The 15,570-nt window shown below is 39.6% G+C and overlaps 1 protein-coding gene across 1 annotated transcript in view; it reads right to left on the minus strand.

Annotated features, from left to right (window-relative positions):
- The window catches only part of LOC126278760 (odorant receptor coreceptor-like), a 126,148-nt gene that overhangs the window by 43,985 nt on the left and 66,593 nt on the right, over positions 1-15,570 (minus strand). The window contains exon 3 of the mRNA XM_049979036.1: positions 7,103-7,246. Coding sequence (XP_049834993.1) covers positions 7,103-7,246 — 144 coding nt within the window. The remainder of the gene's footprint in view (positions 1-7,102; positions 7,247-15,570) is intronic.

A 15,570-nucleotide genomic window follows, 5' to 3' on the forward strand; every position in this document is an offset into this window, starting at 1 on the left:
ATGGGCATCTGATCAGTAATGACAGTTGTGCCTCACCAGCATTTGTACACTACTGGCCATTGAAATTGCTACACCAAGAAGAAATGCAGATGATAACCGGCTATTCATTGGACAAATATATTATACTAGAGCTGACACGTCATTACATTTTCATAAAATTTGGGTGCATAGATCCTGAGAAATCAGTACCCAGAACAACCACCTATGGCCATAATAACGGTCTTAATACGCCTGGGCATTGAGTCAAACAGAGCCTTGATGGCGTGTGCAGATACAGCTGCCTATACAGCTACAACACGATACCACAGTTCATCAAGAGTAGTGACTGGCGTATTGTGACGAGCCAGTTGCCCGGCCACCATTGCCCAGACGATTTCAATTGGTGAGAAATCTAGAGAATGTGCTGGCCAGGGCAGCAGTCGAACATTTTATGTATCCAAAGAGACCCATACAGGACCTGCAACATGCGGTCGTGCATTATCCTGCTGAAATGTAGGATTTCGCAGGGATCAAATGAAGGGTAGAGCCACGGGTCGTAACACACCTGAAATGTAGCATTCACTGTTCAAAGTGCCGTCAATGCGAACAAGAGGTGACCGAGGCGTGTAACTAATGATACCCCATACCATCACGCCAAGTGATACGTCAGTATGGCGATGACGAATACACGCTTCCAATGTGCGTTCACCGCGATGTCGCCAAACAGAGATGCGAAGACCATGATGCTGTAAACAGAACCTGGAGTCATCAGATAAAATGACGTTTCGCCATTCGTGCACCCAGGTTAGTCGTTGAGTACACCATCGCAGGCGCTCCTGTCTGTGATGCAGCGTCAAGGGTAACCGCAGCCACGTTCTAGGAGCTGATAGTCCATGCTGCTGTACTCGTCGTCGAACTGTTCATGCAGATGGTTGTTGTCTTGAAACGTCCCCATATGTTGACTCAGGGATCGAGACGTGGCTGCACGATCCGTTACAGCCATGCGGATAAGATGCCTGTCATCTCAACTGCTAGTGATACGAGGCCGTTGGGGTCCAGCACGGCGTTCCGTATTACCCTCCTGAACCCACCGATTCCATATTCTGCTAACAATCATTGCATCTCGACCAACGCGAGCAGCAATGTCGCTATACGACAAACCGCAATCGCGATAGGCTACAATCCGACTGTTATCAAAGTAGGAAACGTGATGGTCCGCATTTCTCCTCCTTACATGAGGTATCATAACAATGTTTCACCAGGCAACGCCAGTCAACTGCTGTTTGTGTATGAGAAATCGGTTGGAAACTTTTCTCATGCCAGCACGTTGGTGCCGCCACCGGCGCCGACATTGTGTGTATGCACTGAAAAACTAATCATTTGCATATCACAGCATCTTCTTCCTGTCTGTTAAATTTCACGTCTATAGCACGACGTCTTCGTGGTGTAGCAATTTTAATGGCCACTAGTGTAAATGTGGCTTCATCCTAAAACATTATTGATGTGAACACCTCTTGATGACGCATGGCGTCCTTCGAACGTTAGTTCTTGTGTTAATGTGGTATGGTAAGGCTGAAAACTCCACTTCTTCAGGATTCTAAAAACCACTGCCTTCGATAATCCTAATTCCGTTCCAGCTTCCCTTGAGCTAATATAAGACTGTAGATAGACCATTGTATTAACGAGTACGCCACGATTATCACTTTCTCCATGTTCATGAAGACGACGTACACGAAGTAACCCATTCATCCTGGGCTGAGGCCACTGGACCATTGTATTAACGACTACGCCACGATTACCATTTTGCCATATTCCTGTCCACGCCCGGCTGTCGTCTGTTGGGAAAGGTCTAGTATAAAGTGCGGCAGCGCAGACATAACACTCTGGCACTCTGATAAAATCTCAATCAAGTCTACAATTTTATTTGGAGTGAAGTTAGCCATTGGAGGAACGTAACTCAACCAAATAAAGCAAAACAGGAATGCCGTTTTGACGAATTAATGGCGCAGATTAGCACTGAAACTAGAATGGTGTTCCTGTATGCGGACGTAGGCGACACCTTTGTCTCAACGCGCGCTCCGCGAAGGTCGAGCGCTGCCGCCGCAGCGTTCTCTCGCCCACTGTCCCAGCGGCGATGTACGAGAGCAGCCGTACAGACTGTGCTACGGTCTTCGGCAATACGACCCCATAGTGGAAATTAATATTTACTTCATCTGATTCAAATTCACTACGTAAACAAGACTATTATGCGCGTAAATTGTGTTACGGTATAAAGTCAGTACCATACACTATGTGATCAAAAGTATACGGATACCCCCAAAAACATACGTTTTTCATATTAGGTGCATTGTGCTGCCACCTACTGCCGGGTACTCCATATCAGCTACTTCAGTAGTCATGAGACATCGTGATAGAGCAGAATGGGGTGCTGTGCGAAACTCATGGACTTCGAACGTGGTGAGGTGATTGGGTGTCACATGTCATACGTCCGTACGCAAGATTTCCACACTCCTTAACCTCCCTTGGTCCACTGTTTTCGATGAGATAGTGAAGTGGAAACGTGAAGGGACACGTACAGCACAACAGCGTACAGGACGACCTAGTCTGTTGACTGACAGAGACCGCCGACAGCTGAAGTGGGTCGTAATGTGTAATAGCCAGACATCTGTCCAGGCCATCACTCAGGAATTCCAAAATGCATCCGGATCCACTGAAAGTACTATGACAGTTATGCTGGTGGTGAAAAAACTTGGATTTCGTGGTCTAGCGGCTGCTCGTAAGCCACACATGACGCCGGTAAAAGCAAAACGGTGCCTCGTATGGTGTAAGTAGCGAAATCACTGGACAATTGAACAGTGGAGAAATATTCTGTGGAGTGACGAATCACGGAACACAATGTGGCGTTCCGAAGGCACCGTGTGGGTATGGCGAATGCCCCGTGAACGTCATTTGCCAGTGACTGTAGGACCATCATTAAAATTCGGAGGCGGTGGTGTTATGGTGTAGTCGTGTTTTTTATGGAGGGCTCTTGAATCCCTTGTTGTTTTACGTGGCACTATCACAGCACATGACTACATTGACGCTTTAAGCTTTCTTGCTTCCCACTACTGAAGAGCAATTCGGGGATGGCGACTACAACTTTCAACACGATCGAGCACCTGTTCACAATGCATGGCCTGTGGCAGAGTTGTTACATGACAATAACATCCCTGTAATGGACTGAGCTGGACAGAGTCCACACCTCTGGGATGTTTTGGAACGCAGACATCGTTGCAGGGCCCGCCGACTGATATCGATACCAATCCATACTGCTGTACTCCATGAAAAATAGGCTGCCATTCCCCCAAGAAACCTTCCAGCACCTGATTAACGTATGCCTTAGAGAGTGGAAGCTGTCGTTAAAGCTTAGGGTGGACCAACACAATATTGAATTAAAGCATTACCGATGGAGGGCGCCAAACATTTGTAAGAAATTTTCAGCCAGGTGTCTGGATACTTTTCATGACATAGTGTACATAACCGTTTGCTTCTCGGACTAAGCGTCATCTGCAAGAACGTCTTCCCTTTGTTAAGAAAACATCACTTTATATGTAAATTGTGCTGCTCTTTTCAACTCTTACATCAGTTACTAGGGTTCCCATCTAACAAAATCAGATTAAGCTACAAATCACCTAGAAAATAACGGTCAAGGTCACTACCATTGGCAGTAATGCGAGGTCTTCTATGCGATCTGCAACTTTTAAGTAATCTCTATCACGAGTCCCCCCTTTGAGTTTGACAGAGCACTGAAAGACCTGAGTCGAAACAAGGCCCCCGGATTAGACAAAATTCCATTGGAACTACTGACAGCCTTGGGAGAGCTGGTCCGGACAAAACTCTACCATCCGGTGAGCAAGATGTATGAGACAGGCGAAATACCCTCAGACTTCAAGAAGAATATAATAATTCCACTCCCAAAGAAAACAGGTGTTGACAGGTGTGAAAATTACCGAACTATCAGTTTAATAAGTCACAGCTGCAAAATACTAACACGAATTCTTTACAGACGAATGGAAAAACTAGTAGAAGCCGACCTCGGGGAAGATCAGCTGGGATTCCGTAGAAATGTTGGAACACGTGAGGCATTACTGACCCTACGACTTATCTTGGAAGCTAGATTAAGGAAGGGCAAACCTACGTTTCTAGCATTTGTAGACTTAGAGAAAGCTTTTGACAATGTTGACTGGAATACTTTCTTTCACATTCTGAAGGTGACAGGGATAAATACAGGAAGCGACAGGCTATTTACAATTTGTACAGGAACCAGATGGCAGTTATAAGAGTCGAGGGACATGAAAGGGAAGCAGTGGTTGGGAAGGGAGTGAGACAGGGTTGTAGTCTCTCCCCGATGTTATTCAATATGTATATTGAGAAAGCAGTAAAGGAAACAAAAGAAAAAATTGGAGTAGGTATTAAAATCCATGTAGAAGAAATAAAATCTTTAAGGTTCGTCGATGGCATTGTAATTCTGTCAGAGGCAAAGGACTTGGAAGAGCAGTTGAACGGAATGGATAGTGTCTTGAAAGGAGGATATAATATGAACATCAACAAAAGCAAAACGAGGATAATGGAATGTAGTCGAATTACGTCAGGTGATGCTGAGGGAATTATATTAGGAATTGAGACACTTAAAGTAGTAAAGGAGTTTTGCTATTTCGGGAGCAAAATAACAGATGATGGTCGAAGTAGAGAAGATATAAAATGTAGACTGGCAATGGCAAGGAAAGCGTTTCTGAACAACAGAAATTTGTTAACATCGAGTATAGATTTAAGTGTCAGGAAGTCATTTCTGAAAGTATTTGTATGGAGTGTAGCCATGTATGGAAGTGAAACATGGACGATAAATAGTTTAGACAAGAAGAGAATAGAAGCTTTCGAAATGTGGTGCCACAGAAGAATGCTGAAGATTAGATGGGTAGATCACGTAACTAATGAGGAAGTATTAAATAGGATTGGGGAGAAGAGAAGTTTGTGGCACAACTTTACCAGAAGAAGGGATCGGTTGGTAGGACATGTTCTGAGGCATCAAGGGATCACCAATTTAGTACTGGAGGGCAGTGTAGAGGGTAAAAATCGTAGAGGGAGACCAAGAGATGACTACACTAAGCAGATTCAGAAGGATGTGGGTTGCAGTGGGTTCTGGCAGATGAAGAAGCTGGCACAGGATAGAGTAGCATGGAGAGCTGCATCAAACCAGTCTCAGGACTGAAGACCACAACATCAACAACAAAAACTATCACGAGTTACTCCCCTTTGTGATTAAAATGAAGCACCCTATACACCCGCATCAAAAAATGTTTTGCGTCGTCTCGGTTCTGAGAGTTCCGGAACCTGTACAGAAAATTACAATGGAGATAAACATAAACATCATTTGAGCCCTTTTTATTGCTGATTAAAACCGCGCATTGGATGTTGTACCACCATACAGCGCGACCCTCAGAGGGGGTGGTTCAGACCGCTTTGTACACCGGTACCTCTGATACCCAGTAGCTCGTCCTCTTGCATTGGTACATGCCTGTATAAGTCGTGGCATCAAGTAGTTTTCATCAAGAAACTGTTGGTACAGACTGTCACACTCGTCAACGGCGATTCGGCGCAGATGCGTCAGAGTGGTTGGTGGGTCACGTCGTCCATAAACAGCCTTTTTCAATCTCTCCCAGGCGTGACCGATGGGGTTAATCTCTGGAGAACATGCTGGCCACTGTAGTCGGGCAGTATCGTTATCCTGAAGGAAGTAATTCACAAGATTTGCCGGATGGGGGTGCGAATTGTTGTCCATGAAGACGAATGCCTTGCCAGTACGCTGCTGATGTGGTTGCATTATTGGTCGGAGGATGGCATTCATGTATTGTGCAGCCGTTACGGCGCCTTCCACGACCACCAGCGGCGTACGTCGGCCCCACATAATGGCACCCCAAAACTGCAGGGAATCTCCACCTTGCTGCACTCGCTGGACAGTGTGACTAAGGCTTTCAGCTTGACCGGGCTGCCTCGAGACACGTCTCCAACAATTGTCTGGTCAAGGCATATGCGACACCCTTTGGCGAAGAGGACGTGATGCCAATCTTGAACGGTCCATTTTGCTTGTTGTTGGGCCCATCTGTGCCGCACTGCATGCAGTCGTGGTTGCAAAGATGGACCTTGCCATGGACGTCGGGAGTGAAGTTGAGCATCATGCAGCCTATTGCACACAGTGGAAACACGACGTCCTGTGACTGCGTGAAAAGCATTGCTCAACATGGTGGCGTAATTGTCATGGTTCCCCCGAGCCATAATCCATAGTCAGCGCTCATCCACTGCAGTAGTATCCCTTGGGCGGCCTGAACGGAGCATGTCATCGATAATTCTTGTCTCCTCCATATCTGAACATAGCTTTGGTTCACTCCGGGATGCCTGGGCACTTCACTTGTTGAGAGCCCTTCGTGGCACAAGCAACAATGGGGATGTGGTCCAAACGCGTTATTGACCGTTTAGACATGGTTGAACTACAGACAACACGAGCTGTTGACCTCCTTCCTGATGGAATGACTGGAACTGATCGGCAGTCGGACCTCCTCTTTCTAATAAGCGCTTCTCATGCATTGGTTGTTTATATCTTCGGGTGGGTTTAGTGACACCTCTGAACATTCAAAGCGACTGTGTCTGTGATACAATATCCACAATCAACGTCTGTCTTCAGAATTTCTGGGAATCGGGGTGATACAAACCTTATTCTGATGTTTCTAAACAAGATGAATCACCTGCTCCTAGCGCTGAGTTTTATGCAACCCACAATGCCTTCAAATACCACATGTAAGATTGTCATTATTCTCTCGTTTGCTACTCCCAAACTATTAGTGCTTCTTACTGCTTGTGGCCACCATTCTACTTCCTATCTGGACAACATATCAGTGAAACAAATTTCTCGTATGATCTCTGTATCAATCACCGTGAACTAATAATATGTTTTACTAGCTGAGAACCAAAGGTTGGAGAGTGAAAACTCACATTGCTAAAAATGTCTTCAAACACAAGAGAGATGTTAGTGCGTTCTCTTTTACCTATCTCATTACAACTATTATATTGCAAATGTAGTAGGTCGTACCACCCATGCAACGCACACAATAAGTGCGCGCCTGCGGTAGGATTTGCGTAAGACTGCGCTGTTTTCAGTGAACTGCTTCCTCATGTTCAATACGTCCACCACCAGCTGCTGCACTCTGCTCTGCCGTACTAGAACCGACACCATCTGCAATGCAAACGAGGCAACAGGTAAAACCGATAAACGGAGAACATCTTAAATACAAGAAAGCTGTGAGCGACTTCACGAACGGAGGAGACTGGCAGTGCTTGCATACTTTTACAATCACTGGAAAAAAAATTGCAGGATGTATAATCTTATGAAAAGTAGAAGTTGTGCCGCTGCATTAGATAAGCTACAATAAAAAGTATCATAAACAGGCAGTGTACACAGACATGCAACAAGTATCATAATCAACTTTAATTGTACGTGAAGATTCACGTCTAATATTATTTAGTTTTACTGTTAGAGCTGAGGTAAGTCGTGGGACATTGACGAATAACACCTAAAAATATTCATAGAAATAATTTTATATAACTGTCTTGAATGGTAACCGCTTGGTGCTGTTGTAAATAATTACTTCAACGATCGGTTTTGTAGTGAGAAGCTACATCATCACGTTAGACCTGTTAAATTAGATAAAGTTCTCGATACAGTTGTGGTCAAATTACAGCAACAATCAATAGTGAGAAAGAGCAACTTACGTACATATTAAATCATAACATTAAAAGTTGCAACACGGAAGTGACCGAACATTCCTTGTCTATGAATAAAGGGTGTACTTTGCGAAGCGTCAGGTAAGCTGAAAGTATGGATTTCTCCAGTGTGCTGAAAAATTATTTTAAAAGCTATTAGAACTGTCAAGAAATTTTGTTCCAACCTCTTGCCATTAAAGACCAATAATGGGCTGGAAAACTCAGTCAGAAGTTAAAAACGATTTACCTTGCAATTAGAACAGATGGCACTAGGCCAAGCAAAACCTGTTAACCATTCGATGTAGGGTCATAGTCAATCTGTTTGCCTAAAAAGTAATGAACAACCTTACTGAAGATTTTTATTTTTAATGATCATATCTCCAAACAATTAAACATTTAAGTAAACAATTAAATTTGACAAAATAATTTTAAATTCGTTATTGATCCTCATACAAATATTTTCTACACATATTCTACTTAGGTAATCACATCCTACGAATTTTATATAAAATTCTTTTTACAGCTCATTAATTTTCCTAAACGTTTTAAAACATACTAGGGCACAAATGTACAATAAATTTTTTAGTTCATTGTTCAACTCAATTGGACGATAGAAGCAAATAAACAAAATTAACTCCATTTAAGCAATTTTAAACAATTTTCACTGTGTTTGGAATACTTCCATAACTTTTTGAAACAATTCTGTATTTTAATTGAACATTTACATTTCATTAACCAACTAATCGCCAACAAATATTGAGAAAGTGTGAAACCAGATGCAGATTAAGGAAAATAAAGTGAATGGCTGTAAAAGAATTAAAAGTGACCATAGTCAGTGAAAAATGAAGGTAAATGAATAAAAATGGTGATAAACCAATATGTAATTAAGGCAGCTCACTCCAAATCGCCATTTCACACAGTTGACAAAAACTGACAATAAAGTGAGCAAACATACAACAGAAAGTGGATAGCAAACGAAATGTACAACAAACAAAGGAGAGTAAACAAAAGACCATCAAATGGACAACAAATGCAAACAAAAATAAACAAATGCAAGTAAATAAAAAATTCAGGTAATGAATACAAAATTGAGGTTTATGTAGGTAACTGAATAAAAAACTATGTAGAAAAAACTGAGCATCAAAACTTCTGGCAAATTAAGGTAAATGAATGAAAACTATAGAGAAATAAATAAAAAGTGGAGATAATAAAAAATGAGGTAAGTGAATAAAGAATTAAAGCTGATGAATAAAAAATGAGGCAACACCTTTGAAATTGTTATGGTACATGAAGACAAAAAGTTGTTATGAGAGTAAAAAGGTGATCATGAGAAACTGTGGTAAATGGAGCTAGATGTATGAAAAACTGAATTAAATAAATAAATAACTGAGGTAAATGAATAAAAATTGATTGAAGGTAATTCAATAACAAATGAAGGTAAAAAAAGACAAATGGGGTAAATGGAAGACAAATGAAGCTAAATGGACAAAACGCTGAGGTAAGTGAAATAAATATGAGTAAATGAAATGACAGATTGAGGTTAACAAATAAAAAATTGATGTTTATGAACTCATGGGAAATAATTAAAAAATTATGGTGGACAATAGTAAATCATGGTATATAAATGAAAAATTAAGTTAAGTGATGGTCAGTGAAAGAAAATGGTAAATGTGGGAACTTAAGTTCAATGAACATAAATTAGCCAAAAGTATTGTACTTATAGCAACAAAATTTAAACACAAAAAATTGATGTAATTGAACAGAAATGAAGGAATAATTGAGGTAAGTGAACAGAAAAATGATAAAAAATTGAGGATACTGAAGGTATATTAACGAAAAACCGACGTGCATTGAAGATAAATCAACGAAAACTGAGACAAATAAATATAGAAAAGTTTATATAAATGAAAAATTGAAGGTAAATAAATGAAAAATTGAGGTAAATGAACGAAATATTAAGACAAATGAAGCAATAATGAAGGTAAATGAATAGAAAATAAATAACTGTAAATTATCCTTCACCACAAACAAAATATCATGAACAACAGTAATGTGAAATGAATGACAATTGTGGCACCAAAAGTCACAGTTAAAAGTACATAATTTAACATGTTGAAGCAAATTGTCAAATATGGGAGAAAGTTGGGTGAAAAAGGATTAATGTGTAAATAAGTATCAACTGAGTAGATATTACTCAAATGAAGGCAGTGATAATAATGTTGTACAGAATACTGCAGAAGATATAAGAAAGTTATTATATATGTGTAGCAAATGTGTGATGGAAAAAAATATATCAGCTTATGGGAAAAAGTTTGGGAAACCCAGATCAATTTGTAAGTAATGTTTTCAACAATGATCATATTTGTAGATTTTTTTCAAAAAGCTAACATAGAAAATAAAGACACTGGGAGTAACCATGATAAAAGCTTGAAAATATATGTTCCTCATGTAATATTCTAAAGGATTTAGTATGTTTTCGGAAAAAAATGAGGAAAGATGTAATCAGTCTACCTAGAACGTAAAAAATTAAGAAGTTAAGCAAATATTTAAAATAATAATATTCTACAAAATTTAAACCATATCTCTTAGACAGGCATAACATATAATCAGAAAAGTACAGTATATATTAATGAAACAGTGGAATATACACTTATTTCATCATGTAATTATATGATACTAAGAAATTTGAAAATTGGTAACTAAGGATGTATAACTGTCAGTTGAAACGACATAAAAAATAAATCTGTGGAAATTGTTATAACTGATCATGAATGTAATAGATGAATCTAAACCATGAGAGATAATTGATTATATCCATTTAAACGCTTACCAACTGAATGCAGCTATACAATTCGCTTGTATATTGATTCCATTGCCTAAATAACAAAATGACTTACTGATTCATGATGTTTTATATTTGATTCATTATGTTGTTATAAAAATATGAGTGTATCATTGATGATGTTAAAATTACTAAAAATAATTTCATTAAATAATTAGAAAATGAAAATAAATAAACAAAAAGGTAAGCCAAATTTCTGTAACTCAAAATAAAAACATAAACCGATGGCCAATGAGAGTAAATGTATGTGAAGCAATAAAAATAACTGTAAATGATGATAAATCGATGTGCAACAATAAAATGAATATAAGATGCAAATGATGGTAGATGAACATAAATGATTAAATAAAAGATGATAACTCATAGTAAACCTTTTTTAATAAAATTTGTGGTAATAGAATGTAAATCAATAAAAAATTAAGTTAAATCACAGCAACGATCATATGTCACTATAATAATGCTAAATGACGAAATCAATGAAAAATGAAGATAAATGATATTTGAAAGACGTAAATCACGAAAAATGATGGTAAGTTACTGTAAATGTAAGCAAATGAATTTAAATCAAACTAAAGTGTATGTGAATAAATGCAAATAAACATAAATCAATGAATCCAAATTTTATAGTGTATTTTTATAGTCTAAAGGAATAAAGAACACAAATGTAAAAGAATGTCAGTGGAACTGCAGTTGTTTATAGATATTACCAACTATGAATTTACTTGTAATGATCAACAAGTATTAACGTTAATTAGTGAAAAAATAGACATTGGTTTAAAGCTAAAGATGCTACTTTAATATGTAAGTTCTATACAGAAACCAAAATTCCCATTTTTGAAACTTAATTAGATTCTTCTTCTTAGAAGATAAAATTAATCTCTGTAAACCTGGTTCTTTAATAAATATTGCATTATGTGTGATATTTAATTAAGTGTTCCAATCACTAATGCAGAAAGTTTAATAATAAATAAAATAGTCTTCTGTAACAAATTTTGTTACATCATTTGGGTTTCTAAAGCTGCTCACGCTAACCATGGCGGTCCTGGGCTCACACAATCCTTGATTTTGCCTAACTTCCGCATGGACTACTCATTTTGTATATTTTGCTTATTTTTTTCATAGTTCCAAACAAATTCTTCCTGTTTTCTCGATTGATCTGTGTTCACTTTTTCAAGGCCTATCCACTGTGCCAACTTATAACTAAATATGAGGGGGATGCTTTGGGGAGGTTCCCTTGAGAGAACTTATCCAATTTTGAATGTTTTTGGCACGAAGTGCTCTTACACCATTGTCAAACTTGTAATACACTCTCTCGTTTTCAGACAGATGTTGATACATAGCAGTCCATTGCCAGCCTTAGGTATTTCATGTACTATTCGTAATGTGGTTTAAAATCATTACTATTGGAACTTGATTCCTATAAGTTAATAAAGTTGTTAACAATTGTAATCATTAGCATGAGTGATAACCATGAGTAAACCATCTTCCTTTATACTAATTACTTCTTCTTTTTCTTTCTGATAGCAGTTTTTCACACCTCCACCTGTGGTGCTTGTGGCCTGTCTCTTCAGAGCAAAGTGCAAGGCAAGCCATCTGCTAATAACAGCTACCAGACACTGTACCAACTTTTGTCTGGGCTGGCAACTGCCAGCCGCCTTCCTGCAAGTTTTGAATACTTCTATGCATTCTGCAAGATATCGTTGTTGGGAAGCAGTGCTACGTTCACATAAGTAGTTAATGTTGCACCTTCACTCACAGAGGGTTGCAAGCAGAAACAATCTGACAAAGCATTCTACAGGGCTCTGTTTTGTGCTGAAGTCTCCTTCCAGGAAAGTGAGAGGAGGCGCAGACGGTGAGGGATAAACATCTTAACATTCCTTGAGAAGCAGCTGGGCTGCTTTGTGAAAAGAAATTCTCTCTTTTTAACGCTCTGAGTCGACGTCCTACCGCTTTTTGTGTGAGGTGAATAACTTCTGGCTTGAAAGGTTATAAGTAGGTTTCTTAGTGGTTAAACTATGCAGATAGCACTGGAGGGAAGTCAGGACACCAAATTCCATGAAATGCGTACATGGAGGTGGTCATATTGGCTGAAACATCGAACTGCCTGAAGAGCAGGAGAGTAAGAATTGTTTAAGAACTGCCAGCCCAGGTGCATAATGATTGCCTGGAGTTTAAAAATTTTGTAGAGAGGGAATATTGTTGTATATCTAGCAAAAAGATCATTTATCAGCACTTTACAAAGCTATCTTCCTATCAAAGAATAACACACTTTTGCTTGGAACAAGTTGAAGGGTACCTAGATTCAGAGGTGAAAGAGAATATTTCACTTAGGGATTTGGTCTGGAGATCAGATGGAAAGATTTTGATTGCTGTATACAGTCAGAACATGCAACTACACTCCCGCTTTTGATTGCTGTATACAGTCAGAACATGCAATTTGCTCGAGTAGGGTAGAAAAAATAACGTATATTGTAGGTATGCTTTTAGGATACGCCGCATTTCATATTTCTATGCTTTCCAGAGTGTATAAGGATTCATTTAGACTCAGTCGGAATATTAGTTGCATGTGTAACTTTTCAGTCTGCTGACGTTGTAGCGTAAAGCCATCGCGAGTTGTTTCGACTACAACGCTGCAAGAAGAGATAACGGCTGGCGTGGACTCCACCAGTGCTTGGCGGTATGTCAGATCGATGGGAGGCATTGGGAGGGGTTCACATCCTACTAGGTGTCTGGAGAAGGTGAAGAGCTCGGGGTCGGTTACATTTCCGACGCACATAGCGTGGAGGTCGCAATGATTACGAAGAAGTGGGGAGCAGAGAGTATTCGCTGTGCCAAAATTTAGCTGGGAATGGTGATCTGTATCAAATGTTGAAAAGTAATTAGTGCGCTATACAGTTAGGGTCGGAAGAGAGAAGAAGCTCATTTAGAAGGCCGATGTGCCGGCAGAGAGTAATAGATTTAATACGCACAGAATTAAGGGATAAGCTTATAATTAAATCAGAAATCAATAAAATAACGCTAGTTGTCATTTTGTCCATGGTACTTGAATCCCAGTAGGTCAGCTGGTATTCTAACCAGGAGAAGAGTTATAATTACAGTGCTGCTGTTGCACAGAAAATAGGGAATTTACAGGCAAACAGTGCTAACAGCAAAACAAAATTAGGTAATGCTATAATTAAGGGACCTGTAGGATTAATAAATGAATGTATTAGTACAAAGATAATTGAAGAGCTACTATTACAAGAACGAGAGGGTAACTCATGTATACAGAAATAGTCACACCGTTGATACACTTTCAAGATACTGCACAGCTTACAAGTATCAAAAGTAAAAAATTATTAGGTGGTTAATAGCAGTAACATACTTTATTACTATTAAAGAGTAAAAAAAAACTAATTTTTTGTGATTACGATGTCTTTCGCGACGGAGTCCTTGCATAAAAATTTCTCGGTTTACTTTCCGCGTCAAGTTTGGATAAAATTCCAAGCTTTCGATGACTACCTCCGTCAACTTCGTCAGGGGTAAAAATGATAGTCGTGCACCGGTAAGGCTTCCGCTTTTATGAGCAGTGGACGGCTTCTCATTGGCTGCATGACGTCACGATGAAAACGGCGAGTACGGAAGTGGAGGACTCTATGTCCACAGATTTTGTTTGCGCGCTCTATCCAGCGTTGCTTGCAGCGCCATCCAACGCAACAGAAGGAAAACTGCGAGGAATTTAAGAAGTCTCCCTCTGCACTCTTTCTTTATCAACTGAGCGCTTCCATGCATTGCAGAGTGCAGATCCGGAGTCTCTGTTGATATTATTTTCACACAGTCTAATTTCAACTGCTTCCCTGATGAACAAACTATGCTCAGCCACCGCTGATTTTTCTAGATACCTGTATCACAGGTAACGCTGATGTTCCACACAGCGATCGGCAACAGTTCTTATAGACTAGCCCACACCGGCCCACGACAGTCAGTTTTACCCCTGACGAAGATGACGGGGGTAGTCATCGAAAGCTTGGGATTTTATCCAAATTTGACGTGGCAAAGTAAACCGAGAACGTTTTATGAAACGAATTCTTTGTTCTGGATAAGACTGCCGACGCCTCTCATTCCGGTTTTAAATATTTCCTATCTTTTACAAACGTCAGAGAAGCACTTGCAAGGTAATTTGTTAGACAAATACAAATCTTTATTGACCCACAGTAAATGTTCTCCATACATTCCATTTCTCGACAAATCTGAGTCCATTTAATTTTCAGCGTTTTTCTTCAACTTAGCAGATGGTTCGAATCTTATCTTTTCATTTTACCACAGTCCATGATTCACTTCCATACAATGTTGTGCACCTATCGTACATTCTCATAAAGATATTCCTCAACTTAAGCCCTATGTTCGATATTAGCAGGCATGTATTAGTGACTAATGCCCCCTTTGCTGTGACAGTCTACTACTTAAATGCTCCTAGTTTCGTCCACCTCGTGTTATTGTGGTAGTATAATAAAATGGCTCTGAGCACTACGGGACTTAACATCTATAGTCATCAGTCCCCTAGAACTTAGAACTACTTAAACCTAACTAACCTAAGGACATCACACAACACCCAGTCATCACGAGGCACAGAAAATCCCTGACCCCGCCGGGAATCGAACCCGGGAACCAGGGCGTGGGAAGCGAGAACGCTACTGCACGACCACGAGCTGCGGACGGTAGTATCTCTTCACATTGTCTACTACAAGGTGAACCTCAGTTCACCTATTCATTTTATCAATAATTTTATTTTACTACTCCTCATTACTTATTACTTTCGTCTATTTTTCGGTTACTCTCAGGTCATACTCCATGCTCATTATACCGTACAGTTCATTCAGAATCCTCTTTAATTCCTCCACATTTTCACTGAGGATAGCGAGGACAGCAATGAATCTTATAATTAAATTCCTTTCACATCAAAATTTAATCCAACT

This window comes from Schistocerca gregaria, chromosome 6 (genome assembly GCF_023897955.1).
Source record: "Schistocerca gregaria isolate iqSchGreg1 chromosome 6, iqSchGreg1.2, whole genome shotgun sequence".
Taxonomy (NCBI): Eukaryota; Metazoa; Arthropoda; class Insecta; order Orthoptera; family Acrididae; genus Schistocerca; species Schistocerca gregaria.